This window comes from Myotis nattereri, assembly GCF_964212035.1.
Source record: "Myotis nattereri genome assembly, chromosome: 4".
Lineage (NCBI taxonomy): Eukaryota > Metazoa > Chordata > Mammalia > Chiroptera > Vespertilionidae > Myotis > Myotis nattereri.
The window spans coordinates 80,274,936-80,292,999 of NC_138079.1; the positions used below are offsets into that span (position 1 = coordinate 80,274,936).

Sequence of the window (18,064 nt, forward strand, 5' to 3'; positions counted from 1 at the left end):
TAAAGCACTTTCACACTTTAACTCATTTGATCCCTTCTGCCCACTTGCCCAGTGTTGGGCTCCAGCCAGGGAAAACAAGGAAGAGAGGCTGCAGCTGCCTCAGGAGGGGACCCAGAAGTCCCTAGACACTCTATCCAGACTGGAGAACCACCCCAAACTCTCAAGCAGACTTTGTGAGTTTTAAGCCATTTTACTTTTCTTGTTAGAATTTTTTAAATCCTTCACATGGCTGCCAGCCTCTTCTCACCTCTGCTCTTAAAGTGGGTCTATTTTTTTCTATTCCAAACTCCAACCACAGATGTAAAATGGAGGGCAAACTGGGGCCCTTTAACCCATCAAATCACACACAATACTAACACATCCACTGGCTGAAAAAGCCAGACCAGGGGTCTAAGCACACAACTCACTTGACTGTAGCCACCCTATGGTACCTGGATCCCAGGCCGCGGCAGCACCACCAAGTCCAGATCTGCCCAACCACTCCCAGTGGCATGCTAGCCCTACGATGCAGGAACTAAAGCTGGAGCTGGAGCCGGGGTCGGTGTCCTGGGACTGCACCGGGAACAGTGCAGAGGAAAGAACCAGAAAGCAAACTCCCACACGCCGAGAACCGGCCTGCTGGTACCCACGCTGCTTCAATTGCAGAGGCAAGCTGGGGGCTCTCGCTGGGGAGCGAAGTTGCGACTGGCATGTGAGCTCCAAGGCGCAGCGGAGAGGCCGGGGACCATTGGGGAAGCGGTCATGAGAGGCAGGAGGGGAGTGAGCCTGGGGTGGCTGCGGGAAGAACCGGCCAACAAGTCCTGATGGAGCATCTCCCAGGGACCACCTGGTGGACCAGACCTGGAGGCTTCCTGGGAATCCCAGGAATGACTGGGTAAGAGGTAAGAAGTGCGGATCGCCTTAAAGTTAACTTGAAAGAATAAGAAAAGAAAAGGCGGTGTGACGGGGCTGGAGCCGGGGAGCTGCTGCATCAGGGGAGACCATCAGGGGAGACGGGCCGGGCCGGGCGGGCTGGCATCAGAAAAGACGAACGTGTGGAACGCACCGGGCACCGGAGGAGGGAGACCCCATGACCAAGCACTAACGTCGCCGGCTCAGGTGGAGACCCAGGAGAGGAAAGGGCTGCCACGTTAGCCAGAGTGCAATGCTGGGACCCAGACCCGCAGGGCCCAGCGAATCGCAGCGCGAACCCGGAGGCGCGCCGAGGCGTCCCGGGGGGCGAGCGGCAGGCGGGTCCGCGGCGCCGAGCGGGGCTGGCGGAGGATGCTGGCGGGGGCAGACCGGGACCCCCGGCGGGTTTTGGAGGGGTCGGCGGACGACCGTTAGGAGCGCGGGGGTGGGAAGGAGGCGGGCCGGCCCGGAGGACAGCGTGCCCTTCAGGGAGGGGCGCCAGGTGCCCGGGGCGCGGGCAGCCGCCCCCCGGGACGGACGGCAGCGCCGGAGGCCGCGCCGGGGAAGGGGCCGCCAGGGGGGCTGGGAGGCGGACGCACCGGTGGCAGCGGCCTGAGAGCCGCCAGGGAAGGTCCGTGCCGGCAGCCCGCGCTCTGGCTCTGGCTCCGGCAGGCTCGGCGCGGCCGCCTCGGCGTCGGGGGCGGGCCTGCCCCGGGCCGGGGGCCGCCGAGCGCTTACCACGGCTGGCGGGAGGCGCGGGGCTCCGGTCGCGGGGCGCGGGCGGCGGCGGCGGGCGGGCGGCGGGCGGCGCGCGGCTGGCTGGGGGCGGCGGAGGCGGCGGGGGAAGGGGCGCTGGCGCTCCCGCGGTGGCCGCTCCTCTCTGTTTGTGTTTGTAGCAAGATGGCTGCCCGCCTCGCACCACGTGACGCGGACGCGGGGCCGCAGGGCCGCCCCCTCCGCCGCCGCCGCCTCCCGCCGCGGCCCGGCCGGCTCCGACCCACACGGCCTCGCCGGCTCTCCGCGCGCCCTGCTGGGGCGGCCTGCGCGCCCGCCGCCCCCCAGCCCCCCGGCACGTGACCCGGGAGCCCGGCTGGTCACGTGACGCGGGGCTCGCGGCGGTCAGGGGTGGGGGTGCCCCCGGGGTACTCCCTGGCTGCCCCCTGACACGTGACGCGCGACCGTCGTGGAGGCCGCCGCTAGTGACATCGCCGGCTTCTGAGCAGTCAGTCGGCTTCCTCCAGGAAGCCCGCCGGTGTTGAAAGAGGTGCGTTTATCAGGGGTCCTGGGGTACACGCACCAAGTGAGGAACCTACTGATTCACAGCAGCCCGAGGCAGTGCTGGCCGGGGAGACCTGGAGCTTGTCTGGCTCTGCCACTGACTAAGAATTGGCTCTCTTGTAGTGACTAGGAGGTAATGTTCGCTTCCCATCCCCGGCCCCCACTCCACTGCCTTCCTGGGGTGCTGCAATAATTAGAATAAGTGAATGTGAAAGGCTTTGAAAGGATGATAACTACTATGCAAATGTAAAATGTAGATCGACACCTCCTTTGTTTAAAGAGGTTTTCCGGAATGACTTTTCTGAATCCCTGAACCTTTTAGGGATGAAAAAGTTGTGTGTTTTCACGATTTTCCTTGGAAGTCATTCTAGAATGTATACTCTACCGCCCAGCTTCCTAAAATAGCTGTTACCAAATACAAAATAATCCTTCTCAAAACAGGGAAAGTAAGTTCTGACTTGTGCCATAACCAATAGCGGACCTTAGGAGCAGCCAGTGAAGAAGCCTTTTGTTCCTGCGCCGAATACCTTCCTCTCCCCCCAGGCTTCTATGCATTCGTAGTTTTAGTGTCCGCTTTTTTCAGTTCCCTTGTCTTTCTTGCAGACAGGATTCCTGCCTCTGTTGTCTGGCAAACAGGCCCGAAAATGGCAGTTGTTTAAAGCAAGGGCTCCTGTCCTGATTCCATTCATTACCAACTGTGGCCTTGGACAAATTATTAATCTCTCTCCTCTGAATTATATAGTAAAGCACTTAACACAGTGCTTGGCACAGGGCAAGTACTCCACAATGTTAGGAAATAGTGGCTTTTGATTACACACAGCCCACAATATTCAGATTATTTTTTTTAAAATATATTTTTTTATTGATTTTTTACAAAGAGGAAGGGAGAGGGATAGAGAGTTAGAAACATCAATGAGAGAGAAACATCGATCAGCTGCCTCCTGCATGCCCCCCACTGGGGATGTGCCCACAACCAAGGTACATGCCCTTGACCGGAATCGAACCTGGGACCCTTCAGTCCACAGGCCGACGCTCTATCCACTGAGCCAAACCGGTTAGGGCAGATTAATACTGTATGAAAATGTATCAACAGAACCCAGTCTTGGATCAGAATTTTTCTCCTAGAATATGCTTATGACAGCTGGGTATTTTTGTTTGTTTTCTTACTCAAAAGCTTTTTGCCCTAGCCAGTTTGCTCAGTGGATAGAGCGTCAGCCGGTGAATTGAAGGGTCCGGGGTTGGATTCATTCCTAGGGCATGTACTTCGGTTGCAGACTCGATCCCTGGCCCTGGCCCTAATCAGGGTGCCTGCGGGAGGCAACAAATTCACGTCAGTGTTTCTCTCTCTCTGCCTCTCCCCCTCCTCCCACTCTCTAAAAATCAATGGAAAGATATCCTCTGGTGAGGATTAAAAAAAATTTTAAGGAAGCTTTTGTTGTTGCTTTTTGTTTGTTTTTTAACTTTGCTAGATTGTGTTCTGGGTGGTTGGAAGTTATCAGCAGTCTAACCTCTGAATGAGTGAGGTCTTAGCACGTCTTATTATTAACTAGATGCTCAGTGCACAAATTCATGCACGGGTGGGGTCCCTCGGCCTGACCAGCAATTGGGGTGTCTTGCCCAGTCCCCGATGGGGGCCGGCCAGCCGGGGAGGGACCGCAGGAGGTTGGCCAGTGGGGAGGGACCGTGAGGGGGTCCAGAACGTGTCTGGGATGTCTCGCCCAGTCCCAGTCCGCTGGACCCCAGCAGCAAGCTAACCTACCAGTTGGAGCATCTGCCCCCTGGTGGTCAGTGTGCATCATAGTGACTGGTTGAGTGGTCGACCGATCGGTGGGACACTTAGTTTATTAGGCTTTTATATATATACTAGAGGCCCAGTGCGCAAAAATTTGTGCACTCGGGGGGGAGGAGGGGTGCCTCAGCCCGGCCTGTGCCCTCTCGCAGTCTGGGACACCCTCGGGAGATAACGACCTGCTGGCTTAGGCCTGCTCCCGGGTGGCAGATGGCAGGCCCAATCCCTAGGTGCAGCCCCTGGTTGGTCTCAGAGCAGGGCCGATTGGGGAGTTGGAGCACTGCCCCCTGTCATGCACAGAGCAGGGCGGATTGGGAGGTTGCGATGCCACCCTCAGTCACGCTCAGGGTAGGGCTGATTGGGGGGTTGGGGCACCGCCCCCTGTCACACTCAAGGCAGGGTCGATGGGGAGGTTGCGGTGCCACCACCTGTCACACACAGAGCAGGGCCAATCAGGGGGTTGGGGCGCCGCCCTCTATCACCCACAGAGCAGGGCCAATCAGGGGGTTGGGGCGCCGCCACTCTCACACTCAGGGCAGGGCCGATGGGGAGGTTATGGCTCTACCCTGTCACACACAGAGCAGGGCCCATGGGGCGGGGGGGCGCCGCACCCTGTCACACACAGAGCAGGGCCTATCAGGGGGTTGGGGCGCCGCACCCTGTCACACACAGAGCCGCAGGGCGATCAGGGGGTTGGGGAGCTCCCCCGTATCAGGCACAGAGCAGGGCTGATCAGGAGGTTGGGGCGCCTTCCCCTGTCACACACAGAGCCACAGGGCAATCAGGGGGTTTGGGCACTGCCCCCTGTCATGCTGATCCCGGTGCCAGGAGGCCTCTCAGCTCTGCTGATCCTGGTGCTGGGAGGCATATTACCCTTTTACTATATAGGGTAGAGGCCTGGTGCACGGGTGGGTGCCGGCTGGTTTGCCCTGAAGGGTGTCCTGGAGCAGGGTGGGGGTCCCCACTGGGGTGCCTGGCCAGCCTGGGTGAGGGGATGATGGCTGTTTGCAGCTGGTCACACACCCTTCAGGGTGGGGGTCCCCACTGGGGTGCCTGGCCAGCCTGGGTGAGGGGATGATGGCTGTTTGCAGCTGGTCACACACCCTTCAGGGTGGGGGTCCCCACTGGGGTGCCTGGCCAGCCTGGGTGAGGGGCTGAGGGCTGTTTTCAGGCTGGCGGGTGACTGAAGCTCCCAACTGCTCCTTTTTTTCTTTTTCTTTTTTTTTTTTTTAAATATATTTTATTGATTTTTTACAGAGAGGAAGGGAGAGAGATAGAGAGTTAGAAACATCGATGAGAGAGAAACATCGATCAGCTGCCTCCTGCACATCTCCTACTGGGGATGTGCCCGCAACCCAGGTACATGCCCTTGACCGGAACCGAACCTGGGACCCCCCAGTCCGCAGGCCGACGCTCTATCCACTGAGCCAAACCGGTTTCGGCTCTTTTTCTTTTTTTATTCTGGGCCAGCTTTAGCTCTGGCTCCAGCTCTGAGGCCTCTGCTGCTGAAAGCAGGTATCTGGTTTGTTTGGATTCTATAATCGAAACAATGTATAACTCCAGCTCTGAGATCCCAGCTCGCTGAAAATGGGTTTCTGGGGTTTTGTTTAGCTTCTATATTTGTTACAGTGTTTCAAACTGCAGACTCAGAGGCCGGCAAGGCAGGTGGGGAACGTTGGTTTCCTCCGTCACTGAAGCAAGCAAGCCTCATGTTAGTTTCAAGCTGCCTGGCTGTCGGCCGCCATCTTGGCTGGCAGTTAATTTGCATATTGCCCTGATTAGCCAATGGAAGGGTAGCGGTCGTATGCTAATTACCATGTTTCTCTTTTATTAGATAGGATACTAGAGGCCCGGTGCATGAATTCGTGCACCAGTGGGGTCCCTTGGCCTGGTCTGTAGGATCGGGCCAAAACTGGCTCTCTAACATCCCCTAAGGGGTCCTGGATTGTGACAGGGTGCAGGCCAGGCCGAGGGACCCCACTGGTGCACAATTGGGGCTGGGGAGGGATGCAGGAGGTTGGCCAGCCAGGGAGGGACTGTGGGAGGACTCCAGGGCATGTCCAGCCTGTCTCTCTCAGTCCTGATCAGCCGGACCCCAGCAGCAAGCTAACCTACTGGTCGGAGCATCTGTCCCCTGGTGGTCAGTGCATGTCATAGTGACTGGTTGACTGGTCAACTGTCTGCCCCCTAGTGGTCAGTGCACATCATAGCAACTGGTTGACCGGTTGACTGTCTGCCCCCTGGTGGTCAGTGCACATCATAGCGAGCAGTTGAGCTGCCTTAGCATATCATTAGCATATTATGCTTTGATTGGTTGAACAGATGATTGGACTACCGGACACTTAGCATATTAGGCTTTTATTATATAGGATAGATTAGCAAATGTGAGGTTGTAAATTATGGTGGAGAAATGGTACACAGGCAAAGGGACCTCTGTGCACTGGGAGCAGTTGGCGACAGTGGTGGCTTGTGCTGAGCTGAAAAAAGGGCAAGATTTAGGTAAATTTAGGAAAAGTGGCATCCCCTTGAGAATAGTGACAATGCAGGCTGATGGGAGAAGAGGACCTGGATTGCTAGTTAGATGAGAAGTGAAGTGAAATTTCAGTTCAGGGCCTTGAATGCTACCATGAAAATGGTTTTGACCCAAGTGTAGCACTCACTAGATGCAGTGAGTCAAGAAGAGCAAAACTGCCAATGAGAATGAAAAAAAAAAAAGAAAGAGCAAGACTGACTCCAGGGTATAAAATTGGAATGATCCCCCATGGTTCCTTGTGTGCCAGTTTGTGACCCTGGGCAAGTCCTGTCCCCCAACTATAAAATGGGAACCACCGTGCTGCTGCTGATGACACTTTGAAAATGAATCCTATAAGCTCCCTCTTTGAGAAAGGAAACCATATCAGACAATCTCTTGTGTGCAGTATTAAAGAAAAAATTTACAAACAAATCACTTGGACCTGAAATACTTTCTATTCGGATACTATGCTGTAAAATGTCTTGGTCTGTGTTGTTTTAAATTTGCAAGCTTTTGAACTAAATAAGAGATTTAGTTAGACGATTAATCTAGATGAAAGGGAGGTCTCAAGTAAGACTAAACAGCTAAGGGGGCTGAGTGGAGTGGGATGGGGGGGAAATAGGGGACATCTGTAATACTATCGTCAATTAAAAAAAAAAGCTTATCATGCACCTATGGATGAGGACAGTGGGTGGGGAGTGAGGGAGGAGGGTGGGGTGGGAGCTGGGTGGAGGGGAGTTAGGGGGGGAAAAAAGAGGAACAAATGTAATAATCTGAACAATAAAGATTTAATTAATTAAAATAAATAAATAAATAAATAAATGCCCCCCCCCCCCCAAAGCTTAAAAAAATAAAAATAGAAGATTCATGCCTCACACAAAAAAAGACTAAACAGCCAAGCTCTGCCTTTTTTCCTAATGGAAGATTCCTCTGTGGCGTTTACCTTCAATGAAATGTAAAAAGGTAAGGACCATCTTAGTGTCAAATCAGCTTACAGTATTACAGAGCTTGGCTTCACCCAACTAATTGTGAACCTTTACATTTATCTGGATGTCAAAGTTTGGAAAACATCCTATCTAATAAAAGAGAAACATGGTAATTGGCGTATGGCCGCTACCCTTCCCATTGGCTCATCAGGGCAATATGCAAATTAACTGCCAGCCAAGATGGCGGCCAGCAGCCAGGCAGCTTGAAACTAACATGAGGCTTGCTTACTTCAGTGATGGAGGACTCCAACGTTCCCCCGCCTGCCGCTGCAGGCCTCTGACCTGCAACTCTAAGCAACTATGTAACAAATATAGAAGCTAAACCAAACCCCAGAAACCAGGCTTTAGTCCCGGGCTTCAGCCAGCAGGATCGCAACATTGTAAACAAAGGCCAGAAACCTACTTTCAGCAGAGGAGGCCTAAGAGCTGGAGCCAAGCCTCAAAGCTAAAGCTGGCCCAGAATAAAAAAGAAAAAGAGCGGTTGGGAGCTTCAGTCATCCCCAGCCTGAAAACAGCCCTCAGCCCCTCACCCAGGCTGGCCAGGCACCCCAGTGGGGACCCCCACCCTGAAGGATGTGTGACCAGCTGCAAACAGCCATCATCCCCTCATCCAGGCTGTCAGGCACCCCAGTGGGGACCCCCACCCTGCTCCAGGACACCCTTCAGGGCAAACCAGCCGGCACCCACCCGTGCACCAGGCCTCTACCCTATATAGTAAAAGGGTAATATGCCTCCCAGCACCGGGATCAGCGGAGCCGCGAGGCCTCCCGGCACCGGGATCAGCGTGACAGGGGGCAGCGCCCAAACACCCTGATCGCTCTGCAGCTCTGTGTGTGACAGGGGGCGGGGCCACAACCTCCCTATCCACCCTGCTCTGTTCGTGACAGGGGAAGGCGCCCCAACCTCCTGATCAGCCCTGCTCTGTGCCTGATACGGGGGAGCTCCCCAACCCCCTGATCGCCCTGCGGCTCTGTGTGTGACAGGGTGCGGCGCCCCAACCCCCTGATCGGCCCTGCTCTGTGTGTGACAGGGTAGAGCCATAACCTCCCCATTGGCCCTGCCCTGAGTGTGAGAGTGGCGGCGCCCCAACCCCCTGATTGGCCCTGCTCTGTGTGTGACAGGTGGTGGCACCGCAACCTCCCCATCGACCCTGCCTTGAGTGTGACAGGGGGCGGTGCCCCAACCCCCCAATCAGCCCTACCCTGAGCGTGACTGAGGGTGGCATCACAACCTCCCGATCACCCTGATCTGTGTATGACAGTGGGCGGCGCCCCAACTCCCCAATCGGCCCTGCTCTGAGACCAACCAGGGGCTGCACCTAGGGATTGGGCCTGCCCTCTGCCACCCGGGAGCAGGCCTAAGCCAGCAGGTCGTTATCTCCCGAGGGTGTCCCAGACTGCGAGAGGGCACCGGCCGGGCTGAGGGACTCCCCGCCCCCAAGTGCACAAATTTTTGTGCACTGGGCCTCTAGTATTTTAGATAACATGAAAAGACACACAACTTAAGTAACAGTTCACAAATTATTCTTATTTTTAATTATCAGACAAAATGGGCCTTAATTTATTGCATTCAGAATTAGTTTCTACGAAGTTCTTTGGTCCACCAAATGTAATTTCTTCTCAAGTCACCAGTGATCTACATGGCTAAATCCACTGGTCCAGTGTCATATGTGGCCTCTTGGCAGCATATGACAGAGTCAATCACTCCCTCCTCCAGAAAACGCTTTCTTCACCTGGCTTCCATACTCCCTTGGATTTCCTCCTATCTCACTAGCTGCTCCTGAGTCCTTTGCTGGTTCCTACTCTCCTCTCCTATCTCCAATGACTTAGTCCTTCTAGACCTCCTCTTTGTAATAGGAGGAACTACACAGGATATGAGTCCTGCTAGAAATTCTGTCTCAGCTTAGCCATTGCTCCCCCCAAGGTCTCATTGGCTATTTCCCCTTGGGGGTCTACCAGATTCCTGTACATTCACCCCACTGGGCATACGATTTTTCACATCTTGTTTGCCTTCCACACTAACTATGAGCTGCTTAGCACAGTATTCTATGATGTTACCAGTATTCCAACCATCTGACAGGGCTCCTTGAGCCCATCTTCATTGCTGAGTAGTATTCCATGGTGTGGATGTACCACAGTTTTTTAAACTATCTACCTGCTGAGAGACACCTGGCTTGTTTCCAGTTTGGGATATTATAACTAATGCTGCTATGGACATGTGTGTACAGGTTTTAAATGCTCAGGAGGATTCTTGCTGGGTCATATGGTGAGTATATGTTTAGCTTTATAAGAAACTGCCAAACTTTTCCAAAGAGGCTGTATCATTTAACATTCCCACAAGCGGTATATGAGAGATCCATACAGGTGTATGACAAGTTTCTCTGCATTCTTGTCAGCACTTGGTATTGTGAAGGATTTTTATTTTGGATATTCTAATAGGTGTGTAGTAGTCATGGTTTTAATGACTGATGATACTGAATGTCGTATGTGCTTTTTTGGCATCTTGATAGTATCTCATCAAGACTTTTGCCTAGCCCTGGCCAGTTTGGCTCAATGGATAGAGCATCAGCCTGTGGACTGAAGTGTCCTGGGTTCGATTCCAGTCAAGGGCACATGCCCAGGTTCTAGGCTCGATCCCCAGAAGGGGTCGTGCAGGAGGCAGATGATCAATGATTCTCTCTTATCATTGATGTTTCTATCTCCCTCTCCCTTCCTCTCTGAAATCAATAAAGAAATATATATATATATCTACACTAATAAAAGAGAAAAATGGTAATTGGCGTACGGCGATACCTTTTTCATTGGCTAATCAGGGCTATATGCAAATTAACTGCCAACTAAGATTGGCAGTTAACTGCCAACAAGATGGCGGCTAATTTGCATATGTAGGCACAATGCAGGGAGGCGAAAGGGAAAGCAGGAAGAAGCCCCCTGCCACTGACAGTGATCTGAAACCCAGGGGGGAGCTAAGAGCTGGGGGGCAGGGCAAAGGCGGCCCTGGGGCCACCTTTGCCCTGCCCCCCAGCCATGATCGGAGAATCAGGCGCCTTTGCCGCCCTGGCCAGTGATAGCAGGAAGTAGGGGTGGAGCCAGCGATGGGAGCTGGGCACGGTCGAAGCTGGCAGTCCCAGGAGCTAGGGGTCCCTTGCCTGGGCCCAAAGCGAAGCCCACAATCGCGGCGCCCCCCCGCTGCCACTGCAGGTCCCCGCTGCCCGGGCCGGACACCTTGGCCAGAGGCGTTAGGCCTGGGCAGGGGCGGAGCCTGCAACCGCGGGGAGCTGGGGGTCCCCTGCCCAGGCCTGACACCTCTGCCGGAGGCCTCAGGCCTGGTCAAGGGGCCGATCCGGTGATTGGTGATCGGAGGGTGATGAGGGTCAACTCCTCTGGCTGAGGCATCAGGCCTGGATGGGGGGCGAAGCCGGGGATTGGGGGGATATGATGGTCCCCTTGCCCAGGCCTGAAGCCTGGGTCAGAGGCGTCAGGCTTGGGCGGGGGGTGGAGCAAGCGATCAGAGGGAGATGGGAGTCCCCTGCCCAGGCATGATTCCTGGGCCAGAGGCCTCAGGCCTGGGCGGGGGCCAGAGCCAGTGATCGGGGGGAGATGGGGGTCCCTTGTCCAAGCCTGACACCTCTGGCGGAGGCGTCAGGCCTGGGCAAGGGACCGATCAGGCGATCGGAGGGTGATGGGGGTCAACGCCTGAGGGCTCCCAGTATGTGAGAGGGGGCAGGCTGGGCTGAGGGACACTCTCCCCCCCCCCCCCACACCCAGTGCACGAATTTCATGCACCGGGCCCCTAGTATGTATATATATATATATATATATATATATATGACTTTTGCCTATTTTCTAATTGAGCTGTTTTCTAACTCTTGAATTTAGAGTGTTCTATATATATTCTGGATACAAGTCCTTTGTCAAATATATGATTTGCAAATATTTTCTCCCAGTCTGTGGCTTCTCTTTTCATCCTATTAATGTGCTCTTTCACAGAGTAAAAGTTTTTTTAAATTTTGGTTGACATACAATTTATCAATTTTTTTGTTTAATAGTACATTATGCTTTTGGAGTTGTGTCAAAAAACTCTTCACCTGACCCTGTGTCATGAAGATATTTACCTATGTTTTCTTCTGAAAGGTTTACATTTTATATTTAGATCTATCATCCATTTTGTGTTCATTTTTTTCATAGAGCTGAGGTCCAGTTCTTTTCCTGTTTGTCCAGTTGCTTTAACACCATTTGCTGAAAAGACTTTCTTTCCCCATTCAACTGCTTTTACACTATTGTAAAAATCAGCTGGCTGTACTTGTGTGGATCCATTTCTGGGTTCTCCGTTCCATTTTATTGATTTTTGTGTCTATCCCTTGGGAGATACCACACTGTCTTGATATCGTGTTTATATTTTAAGTATTAAAATCAGGGAGTTTGATTCCAACTCTTTCTTTTTCAAAATTGCTTTAACTTTTCTTGCCTTTCCATATAACTTTTACAACAAACTTGTTTAAATCTGCAAAAATTCTTGCTGGGATTTTCTTGCTGGTAATTGTATTAAAGCTAGAAATCAATTTGAAGAGAATTGATATCTTTACTGTTAAATCTTCCAATACACGGACATGGTATAGCTATGTATTTACTTAGATTTTTTATTTTTTTCATCAGCATTTGTAGATTTTCAGCATGTAGGTTTTGTAGATGTTTTGTTAGATGTATATGTAAATATTTCTCCCACTCCCCCCCATCTCTGGGGTAACTATAAATGGTATTATTGTGTTTTAAATTTTAGTTTCCAATTGTTTATTGCCAGTGTGTAGAAATACAATTGATTTTTTGTATGTTAATCTTGTATCCTGCAAACTTCCTAAACTCATTTATTAATTATAAGTTTTTTTTATAGACTCTTGGGATTTTTTATGTATATAGTCATGTCATCTGCAAATAGAGACAGTTTTATTTCTTCCTTTCCAATCTATATCCTTTTCTTGCCTTATTGCATTGGCTGAAATAAGAGTGGTGAGAGAAGACAGTCTTTTAAAAGAAAGGTGACCATGCCCAGCCTGTGTGGTTCAGTGATTGAGTGTGGGCCTATGAACCAGGAGGTCACGGTTTGATTCTGAGTCAGGGCACATACCCAGGTTGTTGGCTCAATCCTCAGTAGGGGGCATGCAAGAAGCAGCTGATTGGTGATTCTCTCATCATTGATGTTTCTTCCTATCTCTCCCTCTCCCTCTCGGAAATCAGTAAAATAAAAACAAAAAGAAAGGTGGCCAGTCTTTTACTATTAAGTATAATGGTAGTTGTAGGTTTTTTTAGATGCTCTTTATAAGGTTGAAGAAGTTTCTTCTATTCTTTGTTTACCTAACATTTTTTAAAATCATAAATGGAATGATTAATTATGTTGAATAGTTTTTCTGCATAAACTGAAATGATCATATGAACTTTTTCCTTTAGAGTGTTAATGTTATATATATCAAAAGAAACTTTATTTAAAAATACTTTACAGCCCTAGCCGGTTTGGCTCGATGGATAGAGCATTGGCCTGTGGACTGAAAGATCCCAGGTTCCATTCTGGTCAAGGGCACATGCCCGGGTTGCAGGCTTGATCCCCAGTAGAGGGTGTGCAGGAGGCAGCCAATCAATGATTCTCTATCATCATTGATGTTTCTCTCTCTCTCTCTCTCTTTCACTCACTCTCTCTCTCTCTCCCTGCTTCTCTGAAATCAATAAAAAATATATTTAAAAAAAATACTTTACAGACATGGATATTTGAAAAAACTCTTTAGTTAACTGTATATAAATGAAAAAATCGATAAATAACATTAGTATAACAGACCTGAACATGAACACACTGGCAAAACAAAGGGACTTAAAATGGAAATGAATCTTAAAGCTCTGCTATTCCCTGTATGAATATTTACCTGCTGTTTTTCTTATTTTTTACAAGTGAGAAAGATTAAATACTATGAATATAATGTTTCTTATATTAATGACACACTTTTAAAATAGCCAACAAAAATCTCACCTACGCTTTCTGTTTAACTTCCACACTGATGCACAAAGCCAGGCTCTTTGTCCTGGAGAAGCTTCAGCTCTCAGCCCCACCCAGGTCAAGAATGTTAAGTCACAAGTAAGGAAAACCTCAGAGAGAACTGTTTCTATCCCCACATTCTTTATTAGTTAAAGGCAGGGAAGAACTCAGAAAAGAGAGAGAAAAAAGTAAAATGCTATTACATCGAAAACATTTTTTTTTCCCTTTCCCCCCTGAAACCTTGTGGTCACAATTCTGAAGACAGGCTCCTGGTCACAGTTCTTGCTGCCTTTTCCAGGGAAAACTTGATCCCCAGAGAGGGCACTCACTGCTTAATGCTCTAAGGCTGAAAGCTTCCGACCAAAGGCAGGCATGATGTGGTAGATATGTTAATTGGTTTTCTTATATTGCACCATCTTTGAAATCAGCTTCACTTGGTCATGGTTTATAATTCTTTTTATATATAGTAGTCCCCTCTTTTCTGCGGGGGATACATTCCAAGACCCAAGTGGCTACCTAAACACAGATAGTACCAAACCTTATATATACTGTGTTTTTCTTTCATTTTTTAATCTTTATTGTTGAAAGTGTTACATATGTAAAATAAGGGCTACCTCGACAGTTGATCTGATAACCAAGACGGCTTCAAAGTGATTAATGGATGGGTAGTTTATACAGTGTGGATATGCTGGACAAAGGATTGAATCACATCCCTGGAGAGCAGGAAGGCGAGATTTCATCCCACTATTAAGAGCAGCACACTGTTTCAAACTTATGAATTATTTCTGTACCATCCCATGTAATATTATCAGATGCAAGTTGACCATGGGCAACTGAAACCTTGGAAAGTGAAACCAGGGATAAAGGGAGACTACTGTTGAATTCAATTTGCTAACATTTTGTTGAGGATTTTTGCATCTTTGTTCATGAGAGGTACTGGTCTGTAGTTTTCTTCTTTTATATTTGTCTAGTTTTGACCTCATGACATTAGTTGGGAAATGTTCCTTCCTACTCTGTTTTCTGAAAGATATTGTGTGTATAATTCGTCTCATTTCTTCTTTGGTAGAATTCACCAGTGAAACCATCTGGACCTAGATATTTCTTTTTTCTAAAGGTTTTTCTTAAAGCTATTAATTAAATTAATAGTTATAGGGCTATTCAGATTATTAATTTCATCTTGAGTGAGTTTGGTTGGTTGTGGTTTTCTAGGAATCGGTCCATTTCACCTAAGTTGTCAAATTTATGTATGTAGAGTTGTTTGTATTATTCTCTTAGTATCTTTCAGTGTATGAGGGATCTTTAGGGCTATTCCCGCTTTCATTTCTAATAATCATAATTTGAGTCTTCTTTCTCTTGTCCCCTCTTTTTAGACAGTCTTGCAAGGTCAATTTTATTTATCTTTTCAAAGAACTAGCTTCTGAGTTGAGTTTCTTTATTGTCTTTCGGTGTATCATTGATTTTTGCTCTTTATTATTTCCTCCCATCTTATTGCTTTGGCTTTATTTGGCTCTTCTTTTTCTAGTTCCTTGAGGTAGCTTAGATTATGCTTCCCTTTTTTTTTTTTTTTAAAGAGAATCTTTTTTAAACATATATATTTCACTGATTTTTTACAGAGAGGATGGGAGAGGGATAGAGAGTTAGAAACATGGATGAGAGAAACATCGATCAGCTGCCTCCTGCACACTCCCCACTGGGTATGTGCCTGCAACCAATGTACATGCCCTTGACCGGAATCGAACCCGGGACCCTTGAGTCCACAGGCCAATGCTCTGTCCACTGAGCCAAACTGGTTAGGGCTGCTTCCCTTCTTTTAAAAATACTGAGCAGTTGTTTCAGAATACTCCTTGGTTCCCAGAAGAACTATTTACCCATTAAAACTCAGCTCAGGTGTCACTTCTGAGGCAGAATAGGGTTGTAGCCAGCCTTTCCTCTTCACCTACTACCTTGCCCTCCCTCATTACCCTCCAAACTGGTGGTTAATGAAAGAATCTAAAGCTAAAAAAGACAACTATGGGATTTAACTAGTGCTGAGAGTTCTTTCTAACCTACAGTAAAATAAGGTTAGACTCTACCCTCGGCAACGAGAGGGGCCTGGGGGCCATAACAATTCCAACTCACTTGTGTAGGCTTCCAGTTTACAAGGTTATATTGGACTTCACAGCTCCATGGCAAGACAGGAATTACCCCATTTGAATGGTGGGAAAACTCAAACAGAGCGTAGTTCGAGGTCCCCAGTGCAGGTCTAACGCATTTCCAGAGGGAACTCCAGAAGCTGCACCAGTCTGGGCAGAGAACTTCTCCCCACTGGTCTTAGGGAGCAAGGAACACACACCCACCGCTCAGTGCTTCGCCTTGCCCTGCCCGCCAGGGGGCGCACGTTCCCGCTCCCAGGTCTCGGGAAGCCACCAAAGAACCGGTGGGTGATATTTGAGGGGAGTGAGTTAGCGTACCCCAAGGGAATCGTGAAACCTGGGCCTCATAGCTTGGATCCCCAAGGGTGGGCTTGGGGTCGGCCGGCAACAGGCAGGGGAGAGGGACAGGTCCCCGTGAACTGCCGGGGAGCCAGGGACGCTGTCCTCTGTCGAGGGCCACCCCTCACCACTCAATGCCCCCCTCCGTATTTGGGCAACAGGGACTTTGAGCGAGAATTCAGCTCCGTCAGGCCTCTGACCAGAGCAACTGCGATGGATGCCGGAGCCCAGGCTTGTCTTTAGGCTCCTTTGCGATCGCATTCTTCTGCATTCACTGCGTTCCCTGCTGTCATTGCCAGAGCCTCACCCACATTCTCCACGCCCCTAGAATAGCCGCTTCCCCACCACCCCCCCAAGACCCTGCTCTCCCCCCAAGACCCGCCGAGGGCCAGGAACTTGGTCTGGCCTAGGGCAGCTGACCCTCCTCCTCCTCTGACCTGGTACCACCCCCTGCCCCTGGGCCCGCCTCCGAGACACGTGGTAGATCCATCATCCCGGAAGCCTCGCGTTACTCCAACGCCTCGCGCGGTTGCCCGAGGCCGTAGGTTAGGGGCGGGGAGCACGGAGGCCGGGAAGGCGGTTCGCGGAGCTCGCAGAAGCCCGGGGTCGCCCGCCACCTGGCGTTCCTGTTGCTTACCCCTTTCCTCCCCTGCTTCGGGTCTGGGGTCCTGGCTGCACCCTCCACTAGGCCGGTTGGCACAACGCGTAAGTGACCTGGCCGGGGAAAGGGCCGCCTCCCCAAGGGGGCCACCTGGACCCGAGAGAGCAGGCGCGAGAGCCAGGGAGCGGGCGGTGGAGGGGCTTGAGGCTGGGGGCGATGTATGAATGAACAGCCGGCGGTGGCGGTGGAGGATACGCGGAAGCTTGGGGGACTGGGCGGGGACTGAGGCCGGAAGCGAAGAGGGGCGTTGAGTGCGCCCCCTCCTGGTTACACCTATTGGACAGGAAATGGAGTAGAAAAGGAAGCGAAGTCGCTTGTCACCCCTCGCTGATCTCGTCTTTTTCCCCCCGGCCAGGGCACGCACCATGGCAGAAAACCGAGAGCACCGTGGGGCCGTCGAGGCTGAGCTGGATCCAGTGGAGTACACCCTTCGGAAGCGACTGCCCCACCGCCTGCCCCGGAGGCCCAATGACATCTATGTCAACATGAAGACTGACTTTAAGGCCCAGCTGGTCCGCTGCCAGAAGCTGCTGGACGGCGGGGCGCGGGGTCAGAACGCATGCACTGAGATCTACATTCATGGCTTGGGGCTGGCCATCAATCGTGCAATCAACATTGCGCTGCAGCTGCAGGCGGGCAGCTTCGGGTCCTTGCAGGTGGCCGCCAATACCTCCACGGTGGAGCTTGTTGATGACCTGGAACCAGAGACTGATGCACGAGAGCCGCTGACCCGCATCAGAAACAACTCGGCCATCCACATCCGAGTTTTCAGGGTCACACCGAAGTAATTAAAATGAGTCTGGCCCACTTTGTCCAGACACCCCCAGCTAGGCTCAGGTATGACACTCCTTGTACTGAGTACTGTCATGGACCTCCTGCCAGAGTCAGGAAAAGCCTGTCTTCTCATAGCCCAAGGGATTTTGAATTGAGGCGGGGAGAGTGTCTCTTGGGCCCAAGCAATAGGCCTTCCTGAATCTTTGTGGTCTGTAACCCACCATTGTCCCAGACAATAAAAAGTATCGAGTTGTGTTAGTGTCCATCCACCCCACTGCGACTCCTTTCCCCTGTGTAAAGTCTGTGTGTGCTTGAAAAGAAGAGTAGGAAACCTGACAAGTATGTCAATGTAGGAGGGAAACTTGAGGTGCCTTCACAGAGAGCATACATTGTACTAGGGACAGTGTAACAAACTTTAGTACAATGCAAAAGCCTGACAACCCAATGTTTGCCTTAAAATTTCTCATTCGCTCAGAGGCAGGCCTAATGGATAAGGTGTACACTTCTGCCTGCTGCATGCAGCTGGGACAGTTGTATGCTCAGAAGCATCAGGCTCTGGTAGAGGTTCCCAGGCACAGAAAAGGTGGGGGTTTAAAAATGAAAGAAGCAAAACCTAGGGTCTCCTTTGTATCAGCCTCTGGTAGGGATTGACACATGGCTTCATTCATTTCTTGGTCCCGC

General features: G+C 50.9%; 1 protein-coding gene across 3 annotated transcripts; it reads left to right on the forward strand.

The window, feature by feature from the left end:
• The first annotated feature begins 667 nt into the window (after positions 1-667).
• POP7 (POP7 homolog, ribonuclease P/MRP subunit) lies at positions 668-17,646 on the forward strand. 3 transcript variants are annotated; one of them, XM_081090093.1, is made up of 2 exons: positions 668-881; positions 16,965-17,646. In XM_081090093.1, exon 2 carries the CDS (start codon positions 16,975-16,977, stop codon positions 17,395-17,397), a length of 423 nt encoding a protein of 140 aa, XP_080946219.1. In that variant the 5' UTR covers positions 668-881; positions 16,965-16,974; the 3' UTR covers positions 17,398-17,646. The 3 variants fall into 3 exon arrangements, with proteins under 3 accessions (XP_080946219.1, XP_080946218.1, XP_080946217.1); XM_081090092.1 differs by lacking the exon at positions 668-881 and adding an exon at positions 1,866-2,155; XM_081090091.1 differs by lacking the exon at positions 668-881 and adding an exon at positions 16,492-16,653.
• Positions 17,647-18,064: the final 418 nt, after the last annotated feature.

Coding starts and splice junctions, on each gene's coding strand:
- POP7 (XM_081090093.1), top strand. CDS start 16,975: ATGGCAGAAAACCGAGAGCACCGTGGGGCCGTCGAGGCTGAGCTGGAT.